The sequence below is a fragment of the Rhinatrema bivittatum genome, chromosome 1 (genome assembly GCF_901001135.1).
Source record: "Rhinatrema bivittatum chromosome 1, aRhiBiv1.1, whole genome shotgun sequence".
Taxonomy (NCBI): Eukaryota; Metazoa; Chordata; class Amphibia; order Gymnophiona; family Rhinatrematidae; genus Rhinatrema; species Rhinatrema bivittatum.
The window spans coordinates 501,683,092-501,705,964 of record NC_042615.1 but is presented as its reverse complement, the minus strand read 5'-3'; the positions used below and the strand labels follow the sequence as shown (position 1 = coordinate 501,705,964).

Here is a 22,873-nt window from a genome sequence, read left to right as displayed (position 1 = left end):
CATTTCCCAGCATCAAGCATTCAAAGCAGGTTTCACTAACTCTGATATATGTATCAGGTGCAAAGGAGGACCAACACACTTGGGTCATTCCTTTTGGAGTTGTCCAACAATTCAAATATTTTGGAAGAAAGTTTATCATACTGCAAATAAAGTTGTGGGTTATAAAATTCCATTTTCTTCATTGGTGGCACTTTTTGGAATCTTTCCTAACTCATTCAAAAGAAATAAGGTCTCGATTCTCTGGATTACAAAAGTTTTTTTATTAGCTTGCAAAGCCATACTAACAGCCTGGAGAACTTCAGAAGGACCATCTATATTATTATGGCGTTCTTCTATAATAAATCTACTAACCATGGAAACCTTGGCTATTAATCACCTGTCTATCAAGACTAGAAGAGCAATAAATGCAGTCTGGCTTCCCTTTATTCTAACCTTACCACATGAATCTAAAAGTCTTTTTTTAAATCGTATAGATATTTGATATGTGATCCTTGTGCTTCTTCGATGCAGGGAGGGAAAGAGGGATGGGGGGAGGTAGGGTTATGGGAGGAGGGGTAAAAATATGGATAGAGTTAAGAAAATATGTACCAAATGTTATGCTTTGGTAATGTTCATTATTTATAATAAAAACAGATTTAACATAAAAAACTGGAGACCGCCACTGTACTCAACCAACATGAGAGCTGAAACTCAGTAATACCATAGATGCCCTGAACTAGGTATAGCCAATGGCTTACCCATATTCATATGAAATCGAGGTTCATCTCATGGGCAATTCCTTGGCGCCTCTCCTGCGCAGCTGTGGATGGGATGCTGAGTCCATCTGTCTACATTAAGGAAAACGAAATTATCGGGTAAGTAATTTCTCCATTTCCTACCATGTAGCTAGATGGACTCAGGACCAATGGGATGCACAAAAGCTACTCCTGAATTGGGGGGGGGGGGGGGGCTGCCCGTGGTCCAGTTAGCACCGCCCTCGCAAAGGCTGCATCCTCTTGGGCCTGGACGTTCAGGCAGTAGAACCTGGAGGTGGTGTGTAAAGAGGACCACATCGCTGCTCAAGTGGTGGAAGACAGTAGGTTAGCTTCTGCCCAGGATACTGCCTGGGCCCTGGTAGAATGAGCTTTGATCTGAAGGGTTAAAGGCTTCCCTGTCACTACGTAAGCTGCCTTGATTACTTCTTTGATTCAGCAAGCTATGGTAGCTCACGAAACTGCATCTCCCTGTTTCTTTCCCCCGTGAAGAATAAGCAAGCGGTCTGTCTTGCACACCAGTTCTGAATGTTCCAAATACCACACTAAGTCTGGCGAAGGAGGCGGTAGTCTTCTATGTCCTGGTGTCTATCTGGGGACGGTAAGGAGATGGATTGGTTCAGGAGAAACTCAGACCACCTCTGGTAAGAAGGAGGGGACCGTGAGAAGTTGTACTGTTCCTGGAATAAATCAGAGGAATGGTTCCTGACAAGACAGCGCCTGTAGTTCAGAGATGTGACAAGCCGAGCATATCGCTACCAAGAATACTGTCTTTAGTTTTAATAGGCACGGCGAAGACTGCACAGTAGTTTGAAGGAGGGCCCTGCTAGGAAGGCTAATACTAGCTTGAGGTTCCATAGGGGGATCAGACACAAAGGTGGTTGGAGTTGTTTAACCCTTTTGGGAAACGAGTCAAGTCCTGATGCGCCAGACTGTTTCCGTTCACCTCGGCCCTGAAGCAGGAAAGGGCTGCCACCTGGACCTTGAGGGAGTTGAGGGACAATCCTTTGTTTGGGCCGTCCTGTAAAAATTCCAGAATCATGGGGGATCTTGGCCGTCTGCGGGGGCATCCTGCACTCCCCGCACCAGGCCTCAGATATTCTCCAGATTCATATGTACGCCAGGGATGTTGAGAATTTCCGCATGCAGCGCAATGTGGCAATCACGGCCGCTGAATAACCAGCTTCGTTAGGCGAGCCCTCTCAAGGGCGAGACCATGAGAGAATAGAGTTGGATCTTCGTGAAGAATTCGGCCTTGCTGGAGAAGGTCCTTGTACGGGGGGGAGATAAAGAGGACTCTCCACGAGAACCTTCCGCTTGTCTGCATACCACGGGCGTCTGGGCCAAACCTGGGCCACCAGAAGGACTAATCCTCTGTGGTGTTCGATTTTGAGGATGATCTTGCCCAGTAGAGGCCACGGAGGGAAGGCTTACACTAAGTCCTCCTCTGGCCAGGTCTGGACGAGGGCTTTAATCTCTTGGGAGTGCTGATCCCAACTGTGAATGAAGGTAAAATTTTCTCCTTTGGATTAGTACTGCAATCCTGCTACACACCACTGCCAGTGTGGGGATAGCGTCCACATCTGCTAGGAGAATGAGAGATACTGAATGGCTGAGGTCACTGCAGGGGTATATCTAGAGTGATGTCAGCTTGAAACCTGTCTCCATCTACTAGCAGGGGAACACATAACCCATTGGTCCTCGGTCCATCTGGCTACCTGCTAGGAAATGTGTGTTATCCATAGACAGACAAATCCGCCACCCAAGTGGGTGACATCATTCACAATGGCATCCCGAAGGAACAAGCTTTTAAAGTGCTCAGAAAAATCAAGAAAGTCTGAGCATGCAAAAATGCTTCTGTGCAGCTACTAGCGTGTAATTTTTAATCTTTTTCAAAAACAAACTTTCAACTCTATAGGGAAGAGTGTGGGATTGTGTAGCTGATTTGTGCTGCTGTCTATATAGATGTGTCCTTGGGACACACTACTCAGTAAGGTTTTCAGGATATCCACAATAAATATCCATGAGACAGATTTGTATATAATGGATAGTTTAAGGTTTATTTATTTTTATACCGTCATTTCAGTGGAACCATCATAACGGTGAACAATAAATTAAAATAAGTAAATATAATATATAATCAAATCATATAAAACTTAATAATCAGTAAAACAAATACTAAAATAAGCTTAAATTAATCAATTAAAAACAGAAAGATAAAATAAGATAAGATACAAAATAGGAAAGTGCTGCAGTAATGCCATGTATGCAAATCTCTCACATGCATATTCATTGTGGTATCCTGAAAATCTGACTGGTTAGGTATGTTAGAAGACTGGGTTGAAAGCAACTGCTGTAGAAAACAGAGGCAAACAACTTTGCTTATAGGTGTCATGAACTAGGGGTAATACCTGACTTACACACCTGCTTGTCTTGCTCTCGGGGATTGTCACCCGAGGTTTTCTGATTTTGGGGCAGCTGTGGGCGGGATGCTGAATCCATCTGTCTACACTAAGTAAAATGAAATTATCAGGTAAGTAATTTCTCCATTTCCCAGTGTGTAGCAGATGGACTCAGGACCAATGGGATGTACAAAAGCTACTACAGAACCTGGTGGGAAGCTGCCCGTGGCCTACTTAGTACTGCCCTTGCAAATGCTGTGTCCTCCCGAGCCTGGACATCCAGGCAGTAGAACCTGGAGAAGGTATGTATGGAGGACCATGTCGCCACCAGACAGATCTCAGCGGGTGACAGCATCTTGGTTTCAGCCCAGGACATTGCCTGGGCCCTTGTAGAATGTACCTTGAGTTGTAGAGGCGGAGGCTTCCCTGCCTCTACTTAGGCCGCCTTGATTACTTCTTTGATCCAGCAGGCTATGGTTGCCCACGAGGCTGCTTTCCCTTGTTTCTTCCCGCTGTGAAGGATGAATAGGTGGCCCCATCTTTTGCACGGATTCCGATCTCTCCAGGTATCGGACTAGGAGTCTGCAGACGTTTAGATGGCGAAGACGGCGTGAGTCTTCAGAGTCCTTATGTTCATCTGGAAATGGTAGAGATATGGTTTGGTTTAGATGAAATTGAGAAACCACCTTCGGAAGAAAATAGGGGACCATGTGTAGTTGTATGGATCCCGGTGTGAACCTGAGGAATGGTTCTCGACAGGATAGGGCTTGAAGCTTGGAGATGCAATGGGCTGAACATATTGCTACTAGGAATGCAGTCGTCAAGGTCAGTATCAGTAGAGACAGACCGCAAGTAGGTCTGAAGGAAGCTCCTGCTAGAAAGTCTAGTACTAGATTGAGATTCCATAGGGGCATTGGCCACGTTAAGGGTGGTCGGATTTGTTTGCCCCCCCCTCAGGAAGTGGGAAACATCTGGATGGGTTGATAGACTGATGCCGTCCACTTTGGCTCTGAAGCAGGCCAGTGCGGCCACCTGAACCTTGAGGGAGTTGAGGGACAACCCCTTCTTCAAGCCGTCCTGCAGAAATTCCAGGATCATGGGGATTTTGACCATCCGCAGAAGGATCTCGCGATCCTCCCACCAGGTTTCGAATAGTCTCCATATTCGTATGTAAGCTAGAGACGTGGAAAACCTGCGTGTTCAGAGCAAGGTGTCAATCACTGCCTTAGAGTATCCGCTCTTCTTCAGGCGAGTCAGAGAGAATAGAGTTGGATCTTCATGGAGGATCGGTCCTTGCCGAAGAAGGTCCCTGTGTGGAGGAAGGCACAGAGGGTTCCCCGCAAGAAGTCTTCGCATGTCTGCATACCATGGCTTTCTTGGCCAGCCCGGGGCCACTAGAAGTACTAGCTCCCTGTGGTGTTCTATCTTGCGGATGATCCCGCCCAGTAGTGGCCATGGGGGAAAGGCGTACAGCAGGTCTTCCTGTGGCCAGGTCTGGATGAGGGCGTCAATTCCCCAGGATTGCTGTTCTCGTCTGCGGCTGAAGAACTTGAGCGTTGGACCGGGTTGCCAGGAGATCCATGGTGGGGTTCCCCAGCGGTTTACTATCAACTGGAAGGCTGTGGTCGACAGCATCCACTCCCCTTGGTCTAGACTCTTTCTGCTGAGGTAGTCCGCAGTGGCAACGCCTTTTCCTGCGATGTGGGCACCCATGCCATTAGGGGGTCTATTTCCAGGGACACCTGTTGGCTTGTGGTTCCTCCCTGGTGGTTGATGTAGGCAACTGTTGTGGCGTTGTCAGACATGACTGACAGATTCGCCCTGGAGTCTGTGACTGAATTGTAGGCAGGCTAGCCTGACTGCTCGGGCTTCCAGTCTGTTTATGTTCCATCCCGACTCTTCCTTGTCCCATTGCCCCTGGGCCATCAGCTCCTGGCAGTGGGGCTCCCCACTCTTGCAGGCTCGCATCCATAGTGAGCAAGATCCAGGTCGGAGGGGATAATCTTACTCCCTTGCTCAAATGGTCTTCCTGTAGCCACCATTGGAGCTGGGTCCGAACCTCTGCCGGTAGCTGGAGGCGAACGGAGTAGTTCTGGGACATCGGATTCCATCGTGACAGTAGGGAACGTTGTTAGTGGGCACATGTGGGCCCTTGCCCATGGGACAACTTCTAGGGTTGATGTCATGAGACAAAGGACTTGGATGTAGTCCCACACCTTGGGGTGAGCATAGTTCAACAGTTTTCGCAACTGGTCCATCAGTTTCCTTCTCCTTGTAGGGGGAAGAATGATCTTGTTTTGTTTGGTGTCGAACCGGACTCCCAAGAACTCTAGTGATTGGGAGGGCTGCAGGCAGCTTTTGGCTGTGTTGACGACCCACCCAAGATTCTGCAGTAGATTCTTGACTCTGGTGGTCGCCTGGTAACTTTCCTCTGGAGATTTTGCCCTGATCAGCCAATCATCCAGATACGGATGTACGAGGATTCCTTCTTTCCTCAGTGTCACCACCATGATTTTGGTGAACGTCCGAGGAGCGGTAGCTAGTCCGAAGGGTAGCGCCCGGAACTTGTAATGATGGTCCAGTATCGCAAAGTGTAGGAAGCGCTGATTGTCGTGGTGGACTGGGATGTGGAGATAGGCTTCGGATAGATCCAGTGAAGTCAGGAATTCTCCCGGTTGTACTGCCCTTATGACTGAGCATAGGGTTTCCATGTGGAAGTGTTGTACCTTCAGGTAGCGATTGACGGTCTTGAGGTCCAGGATGGGCCGGAACATTCCCTCCTTCTTGGGGACGATAAAATAGATGGAATAGTGACCGGTATTTTGTTGGTGCGTGGGCACCAAGGTTATCGCCTTTAGGCTGAGTAGTTTTGTCAGTGTGGTTTCCACTGCCATCCTCTTGGAGAGGGAGTGGCACGGGGATATCACAAATTTATCTGGAGGGATGCTGTGGAAATCCAGATAGTATTCTCTCGAATGATGGTTAGGACCCACTTGTCCAATGTTATCTCAACCCATCTTTGGTAGAAGAGGGCAAGTCTGCCCCCTATGGCTTCTTCCTGTGGATGAGTCTGTTGATTCTCACAGTGGGGTGCGGCCGGGGCCTGTACTTGAGCCGGCTCCCCTCTTGTTGTGCCTATTCCGAAAGGACTGGGCCCTGCCTGCGGGGCGAAGTGCTTGGTATGTGTTTTTATATGGTCTAAAACGCTGGGCTCCTCTGCCCTTGGTTAGTCGGGGAGAGGAGCGCTGGCTTCTTTTGTTCCTGTCCTCCGGTAACAGAGATACTGGGGATTCGCCCAATTTGTTGGCTAACTTCTCCATTTCCCTTCCGAACAGGAGGGATCCTTTAAAAGGCATTCTCTTGAGTTTTGTCTTGGAGGTCGCGTCAGCTGACCAATTTCGGAGCCATAGTTGCCTTCTGGCTGCCTCTATGGACAAGACGCCCCTGGCAAAGGTGCACCAGGTTGCATCCGTGAGGAAAGATATCGCCGGTTCTAATGTTTCGGCAGAAGTGGTTGCGTCCCTGGAGAGGAGCAAGCAGGCACGTGTCACCACAGCACAGCAGGAGTCTATTTGCAGGGTCATTGCTGAGACATCAAATGACTGTTTAAGGATGGATTCCTGACGTCTGTCCTGAGCGTCCTTGAGTGCAGCTCCTCCTTCGACTGGGATGGTAGTGCACTTTGAGATAGTGCAAACCATGGAGTCCACTTTTGGGAACCCCAGGAGTTCTTTGGCCGAGGGTTCCAGGGGGTATAGGGCTTCTAGAGCCCATCCTCCTTTGATGTTGGCCTCCAGGGGATTCCATTCAAGGTCAATCAGTTGTACGGCCTGCAGCATTGGAAACTAGCATGAGGCCTGACGGAGACCGACCAGAACTGGGTCCATCTTTGGCTCCGCTGTGGGACTTGCGCCAGGAATAGAAGCATCTTCAGGATCAGAGATACGAGATCTGGCAGCTCGTCTTTGGAGAAGAACCGCATCATGGTTCGGTATGGTTCCATCCCTGGAGGGATTCCCCCTTCCTCCAGGGAGTCAAGCTCTTCCCCCGAGGTGTCTGTGTCCCCTACAGGGAGGCTTTTGCCCGGCTGGGGCACGTCTCGGGGGATCCGAGAGGGGCTTGGAAGGCCTTGCACTTCTGGTGAAGACTGTGGCTGTGTTGCAGGCGGCACAGATTGTGCCTGGACAAAGGTTTGTAGCCCTTTGAAGAATTCCACCCAGGAAAAGGTCACTGGGTCCATATTGAATCCAGTGGAGCTCCCAGAGGAGGCCAGAGGGGCTGAGTCGGAGATACAGAGGTCCGGGGTACTATCGTTGGCTGAAAGGGGCCTTGCTTCAGTCCCCCTGAGTCTCTTCGCACTGCAGGCATAGGGCAGAGGCCACTTCGGGTTGCACAGCTCTCAGGTGGCAGGCTGGGCAGAGGGCTTGTCCCTTGGCTGGTGGTGCCATGATTTGTGCGCGTGGAGTGGCTCAAAACTCGTCTGTGCGCTTAGGTGCGCATGCCGGGAGACTTAGTTGTGGGCTCAGGCCACTATTTGTGCGCTTAGCGGGATGCGCTCACCACTGTGCGCCCAGCACAGATGAGCGCGCCGGTGTGTGCACAAGTCCTTTGTGCGCCCGGCTCACCACTGTGTGCACGGCTCAGTTATGCGGACAATACGGCGCCGATGATCATGCGGGCAAGATGGCGACCCCCCGGAGGTTCTCGAGTGTGGACCCTCGCACCGGATTGGGGTCTAGCCCGGACGGGGCTGCTCAACCCGATGTAACAGATGCCAGAAGGACGATCTGTGCGGCTATCCGAGCTTCGGAGACCGGAGACTTTAAGAAAGTTTTCTCCCGCCAGACATCCGTCTAGAGATCTGCCACTCTACATTCAAAAAGAAACTTAAAACTTGGCTCTTTAAACAAGCTTTTACATGACCATAATCACTTTTTTCCACTACAGCCAGCAAAAGTTCCTCATCATCGCATTCCCCAGGTTCTATACTTCTACTCGATTCTGTATCCAATCTCTTGCTGCAGGTCTCATGTGACTTTTCTGTTGTGCTTTTTTTGTTTTTTGTTCTTGTTTATACTGCTAAATGAGACTTGTTAGCCAATATGTTTACATTACAATGTTAATTTTGATCTAGTTACCCTTTTCCAAGTTCCATAACCTTGTTTTATGTAATGCCTCCAGGCAAAAATGTATGTTCTGTTTCAATGTAAACCGATGTGATCTGTATTCCATACAGGAACACCGGTATAAAAAAAATCTAAAAATAAATAAATAAATATGTTACGTTGTCTCAGCGCTTCCCGGTCTCCGGCTGCGGGGGGAGAGGGAAAACACCTTCACTGCCGCACTCGGTATCGCACCCACTGACTCTCGGCCACTCTGGGGGCTAAGTTCACGCTGGGAAACGGCTACCGGACCGAGGCTTACCTCTGAGGGATCTCGGAAATCACCTCAGGAATTCTCGACTGGGGGAGGGACCCTTAAGTATCACTGCAGGAGAGCAGGGCTTGTCTTGTAGAGGTAAGATTTCTTTCTTTTTTGGTTTGTATTTTCTAACACTGTGCAAGTGTATGTAGTGTCCCTAACTGCTTAGGAGACTGAGAAATACTGAAGAGCTAAGCTTCCTGCACGGGTATATGTAGGCTGACGTCAGCTGGAAATCTGACTCAGTCTCCCAACTGCTATCAGGAGTACACTATACCTGTTGGTCCTGAGTCCATCTGCTATATGCTAGGAAATTGCATATTGTTTTAAAGCCATTCCCCATGGCCCTTTCCTATATGCTCCTCCTCCCACATATTGAGGTCTAAAGTGGCAATTTGAATATTTTTCCCTTGGTGAGATTACTGTATCATATATTTGTTTTTTAATGTGCCAATATTTCCATATTGAATCTCTTATGTATATTTGATTTGAAAATCATAAATAAAGAGTTAAAAAAAATGTATTTAGAGTGCTGGAACTGCCCAGTAGCCAACATGAGACTATCATTCCCCTCTGTGGGAGAGAAAACAGAAAGTGGACCAAGAGGAAAAATTTTGCATCCTGCCTTTCCATTTCCTCGTAACAAAAAAAATTAAAGTAAATCTAAAGTCACATCAGCTATGCAATTAAAGAAAATTACCTAGATCCTAGACTACCAGCATTAACTCAGTTCAGCCATATTGGAAATGCCCTCCAGTTAAACAAACACTGTTTTAATACTCTCCTGATTTCTGCCCCAATCGACTCGAACTACATACAACCTGAAATGGCTCAGAATGCTACACAAGAGGAGTCTAAGATGTATTCTTATGTTCTTTATTCCCTGAAGTACAAAAAAAGTGGCAGATGTTGCCTCCATAACAGCCTAAAGCACCAAAATCAAGAGCCCTACCCAATTGGTAGGTTAAAGTTACCTGGTGGGCACATAACCAGCAATTCTTACCTGTGGCACTGGCTTGGGTGATGATGGCAGACATGGGGATGGTTTTGATGATTGTGGTGGTACCCGGCTTAGTAGTATTGGGGGAAACGCTGCTGATACCCAAGATGGTGGGTTTGGTCACGGCAGCAGCCCCAGCTTGTGTGGTGGTGATAATGGTAGTGGGCTTGCCATCAGCTGAGGTCACCAGCTTCAATATTGTCCCAGCAGGCAGGGGTCCCTTGGTCTGTAGGACAAGGAGATAAACTGAGTAAGCATCTAGTCTTTAGCTCCCCTGTTATCTCTACAGGTATTTCACATATTCATCTGCAATATATACCACCACAGGTATCCCACCTACCCAACAACACTGCATAAATTCATGCTATGTATCAAAGTTTACAATTGACCCCTGGGTTTCAGGTATGATATTTCTTATGTGCATGAGATAGAAAGGAAAATTAGTTCTTACCTGTTAATTTTCATTCCTGTAGTACCACGAATCAGTCCAGACCATGGGTTGAGCCTCCTTTCCAGCAGGTGGAGACAGACCAAAACTGAAAGGGTATCCTATATGAGGACAGAGCCTACCCTGCAGCCCTTCAGTATAACCATTGTCAAAGCAGAAAAAGGTATAAGATCAAGCAAGTAATATAACTAGCAATTTAGTGTAAACAATCAGAACAATAGAACAAGTGAATGAACTGTGTTACGAAAAAACACTCTTGAATGACTACCCCTGATCATCGTAAAGATGCTTCCAGTGCCTGTAATGAAAATCCATGATAGCCATGCAGAGACACTAATGACTCCTATAAGGAGGAGAAAATAGGAAAGAAATTCGAGCGGGCATAAAACGGGAGGGCGTCTGGACTGATCCGTGGTACTACAGGAACGAAAATTAACAGGTAAGAACTAATTTTCCTTTCCCTGTACGTACCCGGATCAGTCCAGACCATGGGATGTACCAAAGCTTCCCTACAAAGGGTGGGACCTAGACAGTCCCGCTCGAAGCACCTGCTGACCAAAGGAACCAAAGATTGGTGCCTGAATGTCAAGGCGGTGATGACGAGCAAACGTATGCAGGGACGTCCATGTAGATGCCCTGCATATTTCCTGTGGAGAGACCGACTGACTCTCTGCCCAAGAAGTAGCTTGAGAACGCAAGGAATGAGCTTTCAAACCTTCAGGGACTTCCCGGCCCTTGCAGATATGGGCTGAAGAAATTGCCTCCTTCAACCAGCGAGCGATCGAAGTCTTAGAAGCTTGTTTGCCCCTATTTGGACCACTCCAGAGGACAAAGAGTTGATCCGAGACCTGGAAGTCATTGGTAACATCAAGGTAACGCAACAAGACGCGTTTAACATCGAGACGGCGAAGTTCACCGCCGCCGGACCCCGCGATATCCTCAGCAGAAAACGCAGGGAGCTCCACCGACTGGTTTACATGAAAGGAGGAAATGACCTTTGGAAAGAAAGACTGTACTGTCTTGAGAGACGCCCGGATCCGAGAACCGCAGAAAAGGATCCCTGCAAGAAAGAGCTTGAAGCTCTGATACTCTCCTGGCGGAGCAAATAGCAACCAAGAAGAGTCTTGAGCGTCAAGTCCTTAAGAGTAGCCCGATGGAGAGGTTCGAAAGGTTCGAAAGGGGCCGAACAAAGAGCCCGAAGCACTAAATTTAGACTCCACGAGGGACAAGTAGGCCGGACAGGCAGTTTCAGGTGTTTAGCGCCCCTGAGGAAACGGACTACATCCGGATGAGAGGCCACCGCCCGACCCTCGATGGTGCCCAGGAGGGAACAGAGAGCCGAAACTTGTACTCGCAGCGAGCTGACAAAAACCCTTGGATAGCCCCCGTTGCAGGAAGGTGAAGACTACAGTGACCGAAGGCAAACGCGCCGAAACACCCCACTCCCCGTAGGCGTTTTCAAAAACCTTCCAGACCCGGACATAGGACAGAGACGTAGACTGCTTGCGAGCCCTGAGCAGGGTGGCAATAACCTCTTCCTTGTAACCTTTTTGCCTCAAATGTTGCCGTTCAAAAGCCATGCCGCTAGACAGAAGTGATCTGCCTGGTCGAAAAATACGGGGCCCTGCAGAAGAAGATGGGGCAGGTGGCCGAGGTGAAGAGGACCGTCCGCCGCCAGATTTATCAGATCCGCGAACCACGACCTGCGGGGCCCACTCGGGGGCCATGAGAATGACCAGACCGTGATTGGGCTCTATTCCCCGGAGAATCTTCCCTACTAATGGCCACGACGGAAACACGTAGAGGAGGTCGTCGGGAGGCCAAGGAAGAGCCAGCGCGTCCACTCCTCCGAGCAATGCTCCCTCCAATGGCTGAAGAACCGGGGAGCCTTGGCGTTGTCCAACATCGCCATGAGTTCCAGGTGAGGGGGATCCCACCTGCGAACAATTAGATCCATCACTGCGTCGGACAACTCCCACTCGCTGGGATCGAGATGTTGACTGAGGAAATCAGCTTTAACATTCTCCTTTCCCGCTATGTGGGAGGCAGCTAGCCGATCCAAGTGCCTCTCCGCTCAGAAAAAAAGTTTGCTGGCTTCTAGCGTCATCGGACGACTTTGAGTACCCCCTGTCGATTGATGTAGGCCACGGTGGTGGAATTGTCCGACAGAACTCGAACCGCCTTGCGGCGGATAAGGGGAAGAAAAGACTTGAGGGCCAGGCGATTGATGTGCCAAGGGGACTGGAACGGGGACCAGTAACCCTGAGTCGCTTGAGATTGGCAGACCGCCCCCCACCCGGAGAGGCTGGCGCCCGTCGTGACTATGACCTACGAGGGAGTCAGAAGAGGCATTCCCTTGAGAAAGTGTGCCGGCGAGCGCCACCACTGTATGTCGGCAATGGTAGAGTCGGAAAGAGACAGGACCTCCTGGGTACTGCTCAGACACTGGTTGCCAGCGGGATAACGCTTTCTGTAAGGGACGCACAGGTGTAAACGCCCAGGGGACCAGGTCGATCGTGGAAGCCATGGTCCCCAGAACTTGCAGATAATCCCAAGCCGTGGGAAGCGGTAGGGAAACAAAACTGTCCACTTGATCAATCAGCTTGAGGGCCTGCAAGTCTGGGAGAAAAAAAAAACTTTCCTGACCCGAGTGTCAAAGTGAGCTCCCAAGAATTCCAGAACCTGAGAGGGCTGAAGATTGCTTTTGGAGAAGTTGATTATCCAGCTGAGCGAAGTGAGGAGGGCTAATACCCTGCCGACTGCGCGAGCGCACAGGGCGGAGGACTTGGCCCTTACAAGCCAGTCGTCCAGATAAGGATGGACTAAGATTCCATCCCGGCGAAGCGCAGCCGCCATGACTACCATGATCTTGGTAAAAGTGCAGGGAGCGATGGCAAGGCCGAAGGGAAGAGCCCTGAACAAAGTGCTGGCCCAGGATATGAAATCGAAGAAATTTTTGTTGTTCTTGTAGAATTGGAACGTGGAGGTAAGCCTCAGTCAGATCAAGGGAGGCTAGAAATTCGCCTGGGCGGACCGCAGCTATCACCGCCCTCAGGGTCTCCATTTTGAAACAGGGAATCCTGAGGGCCCGGTTGACCCTTTTGAGATCCAGAATTGGACAGAAGGTATTGTCCTTCTTGGGAACGACAAAGTAAATGGAATACTGGCCGGCGCCTTGTTCGTGTACTGGCACCGGAATGATCGCCCCCAGTTCCTGGAGCCTGTCCAGGGTCTGACAGACCGCAGGCCTCTTGGACGGGCCGCAAGGAGAAAACGAGGTACAGATCCGAGAGGTCCCAGGCAAACTAACGCGTAACCGTGTTCTATCACCTCAAGAACCCAGTGATTGGATGTGATTTTGGCCCACTCCTCGCGAAACAGAGAAAGAAACCCACCTAAGTTTCGTATGGAGGAATGGACCGGCCGGATCTCATTGGGGAGCGGACTTGGTGGCCGGGTGTTGCTGGCTGCCATCTTGGAAGCCTTGACGGCCCCGAAAGGAATGAGACCACGACTGGAACCTGGACATGCCGCCTCTGGGATATGAACCCCGCGCCCTGTTGCCGTACCGGCGTTGTCCCCTGAAGCGGGTACGAGTCGGAAAGAAAGACTTCGACTGTTTAGGGCGGTCCTCCGGCAGCTTATGGACCTTGTTCTTGCCCAAGGATTTAATAAGCTGTTCCAGGTCCTCACCAAAAAGCAACTTGCCCTTAAAAGGAAGGGTGCCCAGTTGAGCCTTCGATGAAGAGTCCGCGGACCAACTGCGCAGCCAGAGGAGACGTCTGGCTGAAACTGTGGAAACCATAGCCTTTGCCTGGACGCGAAGCAAGTCATAAAGGGCATCCGCGCCATATGAGATGGTGCCCTCCAAACGTTCCGCCTACTCCGCCTCTGCAGACGGGAGGTTTTGGGTGCTGAGTAATTGTTGCACCCACCTAAGGCTGGCCTGCTGCATGAGACTGCTGCAGATTGTCGCCCGGACACAGAGAGCTAGGACCTCAAAAATCCGCTTCAAATAAAATTCGAGCTTGCGGTCCTGAACATCCTGCAATGCTGTGGCACCCACCACTGGGATGGTGGTATGCTTAGTCACCGCGGTGACCAAAGAGTCCACCTTTGGAATTTTCAGCATGTCCAGGCAGTCCTCGGGAAGTGGGTAAAGCTTATCCATAGCCCTCCCGACCCGTAGACCCGTCTCAGGGGCTTCCCATTCCCGTAGAAGCAGTCTATGCATAGGATGGAATGGGAATGTACGTTGTAGTGCCCTAAGTCCCGCCAGGACCGGGTCCGCGTTTGGAGGCATCGCCGCCGCCACCACCTAATCATTTGGTGGGGCATCAATTCCTAATTCCTGGAGCACAAAAGGAATGAGAGGTTCCAGCTCCTCACACTGCAATAAGTGTGGGATGCGGGGATCGTCGCCCTCTAGCAGGGGGGGGGCCTGAGCCGAGGCCTCCTCATCAAATTCATGTAGAGGGTCCACGGGGGACTGTGGGGGGTCCACCGGGAGGGGGACTCCCGAGACCACCCACACCCAGACAGGACCCTGTGGATCAGAAACCGCAGCAGGAGGTGGCACGGGCATCCGAGGGAGCTTCGGAGGGGGAGGCACTTCCTCCTGTAGGCTAGCTAAATATGATTTGTGCAGAAGCAGCACAAAATCTGAAGAAAAACAGGCCCGGGACGATTTTTCCCACAGGGGGAGGCGAGGAGGGGTCCATGTCACACCCCCCCCGAGAGCGCACTGGACTCAAATCGGAGGGTAAAGGTGGAGAAATCGGAGGGTAAAGGTGGAGAAATCGGCTCCTTTGCCCCTGGAGAAGCAGAGCCTGCATCGGGTGAAATACCCAAAATGGCCGCCGTTCCCGCGATTTCTCGGGACCGGAACAGCCTGGCCATGCATCCAGGAGCCCGACCCCGGGCTCAAGTTACCTTCGCCGCCGAAGGATCCCTCCCCACCCGGGAGGCATCGGGAGCACACCCCATCTATGGAGAGCCAGGAGGCCGGCTCTCCACAGGCCAGAGACAAGTTAGAACGCGGCATAAGGAAAAAACCCACAGCTGCGAAGAAAACAGCTGATAGAGGAGTCCCAGAGGAGAGGAGCAGGAGATCGAACCCTGCTCCCTCCTACAAATAAAAATCTTGCTGCCTTTGTTTTTTTTTTCTACTTGCACAACAAAAATACAAAGTATGACTGCTATCCCTTATTTACTTTTTCTTTTCAGTCACAGGGGAACGCACTTCCCTGACAGTGCACCCGAGGAATGGATGTTCCGGGGCAAGGCAGCAGGCTAGGGGGGAGTGACTGGCACCACCAGTATCACCCACAATAAGGTCACCGGGAAGGGAACCTAGGCTGAGCAAATCAAGGGGCGAAGCCCCCCTAGGAACCCCAAGAGCGAGGGAGACAGGGCTGTCTCCCTGACACAGTCAATAAAAAATGACAGAAATTTAAAGGGGTTTTTTTGGTTTTTTTTAAACAAAGAAATCATTTTAAAACAATACTTGCTTGAGCTTGCCCCACAGAAAAGAATCAAAGAAGAAACCCCGAGGGGAGAAAGGGCAAGCTAACAGGGAACCGCAGGGTGAGCTGTTCCACCTGCTGGAGACAGACAAATACTGAAGGGCTGCAGGGTAGGCTCTGTCCTCATATAGGATACCCTTTCAGTTCTGGTCTGTCTCCACCTGCTGGAAAGGAGGCTCAACCCATGGTCTGGACTGATCCGGGTACGTACAGGGAAAGCAGAGTTGCTTAGCTATAACAGGTGTTCTTCGAGGACAGCAAGATGTTAGTCCTCACAAATGGGTGAAATCATCAGATGGAGACTGGCTCGGAAAGCATCTGTCAAAGTTTCCAGAATTTTGACTTGGCATACTGAACATACCCAGCATGCCCTATATCACGCGTCCATGCAGGGTCCCTCTTCAGTATTATTTTTATTTATTTATTTAAGGTTTTATATACCGGCAATCATGAGCACATATCTTGCTGGTTTACATGAAACGGGAGTGCATTAAATACATCAACTAGAACTGTGGTGATCGAAGGAGCAGTTACAAATAACAAGGGTAGCAGAACTTGGATAAGAAGGAAGAGATAGGAAAGAATAAACGGTTGAACGGTATACAAATAAATTAAATGCTATGTAAAAATGGCATGATTAATGGCTGAATATTTGAAGTCCTTGGTTTGTATCTATGACGTGATATTAGATTGTGTCTGGGAAAGCTTGCTTGAATAACCAAGTCTTAAGTCCTTTCCTGAAAGTTAAGAGGCAAGGTTCCAGTCTGAGATCTGTGGGAATGGAATTCCACAGAGAAGGGCCAGCAGTGGAGGTGGCACGATCTCTTAGAGTGATGTGTTTGGTCATTTTCGCAGGGGGAACTTTGAGGGCGCCTCGGTAGACATTTCTGGTAGGTCTTGTCGAGTTGTATACTTGGAGGGGGATTTGTAGATCGAGGGAGATGCGTTGATGAATAGTTTTGAAGATGACACAAATGGCTTTGTACATGATACGGAAGTGGACGGGTAGCCAATGTAACTCTTTCAGAATGGGGGATATGTGGTCTCTCTTTCTTGCGCCTGTTAGTATAGAATTAAGATTCAAAATAACAAAAATAGGAGAAACCCAACTCTGCGGAGTGACAGGCAGGTTTTGTGGGAACCAATATCCTACTGTCCTCGAAAACACCTGTTACAGGTAAGCAACTCTTGCTTTCTCTTAGGACAAGCAGGATGGTAGTCCTCACACAAGGGTGAATACCTAGCTACAGGTTGCTTCCCAACAAAAAAGGGGACCAGACACCAACCAGATGCCAATGGGCACAACAGTGCTGTTGGTAACCGAGGGGGAGATAGCCAGAATGCAAAGGGCCCTAGGCAGGGAGAGTTGGGCTCTACACCTCAAAGAGATTCTGAAGTACAGATTGGCTGAATCTACTGTCGCATCGGCCATCCCTATCCAGACAATAGTAAGATACAAATGCATGGAGAGAATGCCATATCGCAGCCTTGCAGATCTCCTACACGGGAACTACTCGCAAGTAGGCCATCGACGTTGCCATGACTGACAGAATGAGCCTTGACATGACCGTCAAGATGCAGTCCCACCTGGGTATAACAGAAAGAGATACAGTCTGCTAGCCAATTGGATAGTGTCCATTTGGCAACGGAAATGCCCAACCTATTCCTATCAAAAGAAATAAAAAGTTGGGTGGACTGTCTATGGGCTTCTGTTTGCTCCAGATAGAAGACTAAGGCTTGTCTGCAATCCAAACTGTGCAGTGCTCATTCGCCTTGGTGCGAATAGGTCCTGGGAAAGAATGTTGGCAGGATGACTGACTAGCTAAAGTGGAAGTCTGTAACCACCTTAGGCAGGAACTTAGGGTGCAAACGCAAGACCACCCTGTCATGATAAGGTGGATAAGTCACTAAAGTCTGGATCTCGCTGACCGTGTGCGCTGAAGTGACTGCCACCAAAATATGACCTTCCAGGTCAGGTACTTCAGGACAAAGATGCGCAGGACAAAAAGAGCTTTCATGGAGGGGGTGTGGCCACCGAACAAGATGTCTGCCTGAGCTTAAACTCTGCTATCCCTTGAGCTAATTTTCTTGCAGCTATCGTATTTCCACTCCGTCTGTGCTCCCTCGTGCACTCAGAATTACTCATCGCTCCCAACGGCTGCTAAGAAAAATGGCCCTGATTTCTGACAATTCTCGTATGTCGAAATGTCGAAGAAGTTTTGGGGCCTGGGACATCAGAGAACAGAGCACTGAGCAATTCCTCAATGCTGGTAGTCTCTGAGGAAGGTGTTTCGGAGAACCAGCAACAAGATCTACTGACCTGTGCAGAGTTTAGGCACTGGTTCTGCGAATTGTGCAAGGACATGCACAACACAAAGGAAAATTGGTTCTTACCTGCTAATTTTTGTTCCTGTAGTACCACAGATCAGTCCAGACAGCAGAGTTGCATACCTGTAACAGGTGATCTCCAAGGACAGCAGGATGTTAGTTCTCACATGTGGGCAATATCATCAGGATGGAGCCCAATCATGGAACACTTTTGTCAAAGTTTCTAGAACTTTGACTGGCACACTGAGCATGCCCAACATGCCCCTAACCCTGCATCCAGCAGGGGTCCCCCTTCAGTCTTTTTTTCCGTGCTGCAGTGCCAGAGGACGATGTCCATTACGGACCTTCATGATGTGTGTGTTTTAAGTTTGGGCCCTGCTCATGACACCCAATAGTGCACTAACTGTGCCCAAATGACACCAAAAGGCTGCAGGGCCCACTTGGAAAAGATGGAGCTTCTCTTTAAGCGAGTATCTCATCTGCTCCAGCTAAAGAAAACTATATACATGTGAACTCTCTGCGCAGGATAAGGAGAAACCTGTACCCTCCTTTAAGCTGTAAAGCAACTGAAACAATATGATACAGCAACAGTTCGAGCGGACACTCAAGAAACTGAACACCCCCAAGGGGCGGGCATCCAGATCAGTTCAGACTACTGGGATGTACCCAAGCTTCCGAAGCCTGGACGTCCAAACGGTAATGCCTAGCAAATATATGCAAAGACTTCTAGGTCGCCGCCCTGAAAATCTCCTGCGGCGAAACTGACATTCCTACCAGGAAGCAGCCTGCAACTAGGTCGAATGCACTTTCAAACCATCTGGGACAGGCCGTCCGTAACAAATGTAAGCGGAAGCAATGGCCTCTCAACCAGCAGGCGATAGATGTTTTAGACCTTGGTGGCCCTTCTTAGGGCAGTTCCACAAGACAAAAAGATGATCGGAGAGTTGAAAAGCATTAGTGACCTCAAGATAATGCAAGAGGACCCTTCTGACATCTAGACGCCACAATTCCCATGCCTGACGTTCTTCCATATCAGTACTGTTAAAGACCAGAGGTTCCACCTATTGATTAAAGTGGAATGCTGAAAGGACGGAACCGTGTGGAGAGAGACTCCAGAATTCGAAATGCATAGGAAAGACAAGAAAGGGCTTGTAATTCAGATACGCACCTAGCGGAACAGATTGCCACCAAACACACCATCTTTAGAGTTAAGACCTTTAAAGAAGGCTTAAGGGGCTTGAAAGGAGCTTCACACAAAGCCCTAAGGACTAAATTAAGGCTCCAGGATGGACAGTGGGATTCAAATGCTTCGCCCCACGAAGAAAAACGGATCACATCTGGATGAACTGCAAGGGACACCCCCTGAAACTTGCCCCTGAAGCACCCCAAGGCTGCCACCTGTACCTTAATGGAATTAAACGACAAGCCATTGCTGAGGCCCTTCTGCAAAAATGCCAGAATCTGAACCACCGAGGACTGACGAAGGAGAACTCCCTGCTCGCGACACCAAGATTTGAAGACCTTCCAAACCCTGACGTAAATTAAGGACATAGAGGTCTTCCAGGCTCCAAGTAGAGTGGTAATGACATCCTCTGGATAGCCTTTTTTCCTCAACTGCCTCCTTTCATAAGCCAGGCTGCTAGACAAAAGCGAGCCGCTTGGTCGAAAAATATAGGACCTTGACGCAGAACATTTGGAAGATGACTCAGGTTCAGAGGACTGTCCACTGCCAGATTGACCAGGTCCACGAACCAGGGCACCCGAGGCCACTCCGGGGCAACCAAGATTACCTTTCCGGGATGAAGCTCTGTCCTCCGGAGAATCTTGCTTATCAGCGGCCAAGGAGGGAACACAAAGCAGTACATTGCTCGACCCCTTCTGCTCCGTGCTCCCTTCTGCGACTGAAGAAGCGAGGAATTTGGCATTCTTTGGAGTTGCCATCAAGTCCAGATGGGGGTGAACCCATCTGGAGGTGATTAGGTTCATTGCTGTTGATGAGAGCTCCCACTCTCCGGAGTTTAGTCTTTGGCGACTCAGAAAATCCGCTTGCACACTGTCGGTCCCCGCTATGCGTGAGGCCGCCAGCAAGGTTAGATGCCGTTCTGCCCAGTCCATCAACTGCTCTGCTTCCAAGGGTACTGGATGACTTTTGGTTCCTCCCTGACGATTGATGTAAGCAACTGCTGTCGTGTTGTCCAACATAACCCGTACCGCCCAGTTGAGCAAAAGCAGAAGAAAACTCGGCAAACGCTAAACGTACTGCTCTCGTCTCTAGGCGATTGATGAACCATTTCGCCTATTCTGGTGACCATTGGCCCTGGACCGAGTGAGTCTGAACACAGCTCCCCAACTGGAGAGACTGGCATCCATAGTCACTGTCACCCACTGTGGCACCTCGAGATCCACTCTGTTCCTCAAGTGGTCTCGGACAAGCCACCAGCCAAGACTGGACCTGGCGGACTCTGTGAGCGGTAAGGGAACCTGGAACTCCTCCAACAATGGATCCCAATGGGACAGCAATTCTCTCTGTAAGGGCCTCATATGAGCAAATGCCCAAGGAACCAATTCCAGAGTAGACGCCATGAACCTACAAATAATCCCAGACTCTGGGCACTGACGCCGCTAGGAGGCATTGAACTTGCGTTTGCAGCTTGGTGGATCGCTCCTCCGGGAGGAATACCTTGCCCATTCTGGTATCAAACCGTGCTCCTAGGAATTCCAGGACCTGAGAGGGCTGAAGGTTACTCTCGAACTGATTGACGACCCAACCGAGGGACTGCAGACGATGCAAGACCTTGACTACCACCTGCTTCCAGAGTGCCTCCGACTTTGCCCGAATGAGCCAGTTGTCCAGATACAGATGAACCATCACCCCTTCTCTGCGGAGGGCCCCCGCTACCACCACCATCACCTTGATGAAAGTGCACAGAGCCAATGCCAGACCAAAAGAAAGGATGCAAAACTGGAAATGCATGCCCAGGGCCACGAACCGAAGGAACAGTTGATGATCCTGGCGGATCCCTAATTGCAGGTACGCTTCCGCCAGATCCAGAGAAGCCAAGAACTCCCCTTGGCGCACCACCACAATTATGGAGCGTAGGGTCTCCATCCGAAAATGCGGGACTTAGAGATCTGTTCACCTTCTTTAGATCCAGAATAGGATGGAAAGAGCCTTCCTTCTTTGAGACCATGAAATAAATGGATTAACGCCCCTTCCCCCACTCCTTCTTAGGAACGGGAACGATGGCCCCCAGGCATTCCAGCTTGTCAATGGTCTGCCGGACTATTTGTCTCTTTATTGGAGAGCTACAGGGAGAGATTATAAAGAGGTCTCGAAGAGGCCGAGCAAACTAAAGTAAAGCTGTTTTCGATGATACTTAGAATCCACTGGTCAGACATTATCTTGATCCATTCTTCGTAAAAAAGGGACAGCCATCCGCCAATGACAGGAATGGAGGAACGGGTCGGCCGTATCTCATTGAGAGGATTTGTTCGCGAGGGACCCCTGGCCGGCTCCCTCTCGGCCCGCACAACAACTGCAAAAAAAACTGAGTCCAGGACTGAGACCTCCCAGAGGTTTGCTGCTGGCCTGTACCAGGCGCTCTGTTCTGATGGAAGCGCTGTTGACTCCGAAAAAAAGAGCGGGTCGGAAGAAAACCTCTAGATCCCTTAGTTTTATCTTCCAGCAGCTTGTGCACTTTATTGTTGCCCAGAGACTTGATCAGTTGTTCCAAGACTTCACCAAAAAGGAGCTTCCCTTTGAAAGGGAGCGCACTAAGCTGAGCTTTAGAGGAAACATCAGCCGACAAACTGAGCAACCATAACAGCCTCAGCGCCAAAATGTCCGACACCATAGTCCTGGAAGAGGATCGAAGTAGGTCATATAAGGCATCTGCCCCAAAGGCTACTGTCGCCTCTAAGTGCTCCACCTGAGCTGACTCCTGAGGTGGAAGGTCTCTGGTGCTTAGCAGTTGTTGCACACATCGCAGATTTGCTCTGAGCATGAAGCTGCTGTGGACTGCTGCCCGAATGCCCAGAGCCGAAACTTCGAATATCCGCTTCAGATGGACCTCAAGCTTCCGTCCTGTAGATCATTAAGGGCTGCCGCTCCTGCTATTGGAATAGTGGTTTGTTTTGTGACAGCCGACACAGATGTATCCACTTTAGGAAATTTCAAAAGCTCTAGGGTCTCTTCAGGCAGAGGATAAAGTTGTCCATAGCCCGGCCCACTCACAGTCCCAACTCCGGAGTATCCCTCTCCCGAACCATCAACTGTTGAATCATGGGATGAAAAGGAAAAGTCTTAGCTGGACCCCACAAACCCGCCAGGACCAGATCCACTGAATCCTGGACAGAAACCTCCTGAGGGAGCGCAATGCCAAGCTTTGCTAGGGCATGCAGGATGAGGGGGTCCAACTCTTCCCTCTGAAACAGACGGACGACCTTTGGATCATCTCCCTCCAGGGGCAATGCTTTCTCCAGCTCCTCGTCCAGGTCGACCTCAGTAAAGGGCAAGGGAACCAAGGGAGGGTCAGAGTGACCGATGAGGTCTGAGGTGCCCTGAGCAAGGCACCTGTCTCCTGAAAGTGAGGAGCCCCGCAACTTCTTGACCCTGAGGAACCCCTGAGGCTCCAGCTGCTTGGGAACCTTCTTGGGAGGCCCCTCTAAATGCCCATGCGGCAATCCACCGCCTTGCTGCAACTGACTAGCTAAACAGGCTTTGTGCATCAATAGCACAAAGTCCAGAGAAAAAGCAGTTGAGCCTCTCCCCTCCCCCTCCAGGGGATCGGGATTGACATCAGAGAGGTCAGGCAACTAAGCCTGAGGGCCCTCAGGACTGGACTGAGCAAGAGACAGGTCGGGCGGGAGATTCCCTCCCCCTGTCGCCTTAGTCTGCGTGGAGAAAGTTTTCAAGATGGCCACCATTCCCGCACTCAGTGGGAATGGGTCGGCCTGCTCCTCCTGCATGTCGGATCATTTGCCCACACCGCGAG

The 22,873-nt window shown here is 50.0% G+C and overlaps 1 protein-coding gene across 1 annotated transcript in view; it reads right to left on the bottom strand.

Annotated features, from left to right (window-relative positions):
• The window catches only part of HCFC1 (host cell factor C1), a 465,140-nt gene that overhangs the window by 244,884 nt on the left and 197,383 nt on the right, over positions 1-22,873 (bottom strand). The window contains exon 13 of the mRNA XM_029609928.1: positions 9,582-9,804. Coding sequence (XP_029465788.1) covers positions 9,582-9,804 — 223 coding nt within the window. The remainder of the gene's footprint in view (positions 1-9,581; positions 9,805-22,873) is intronic.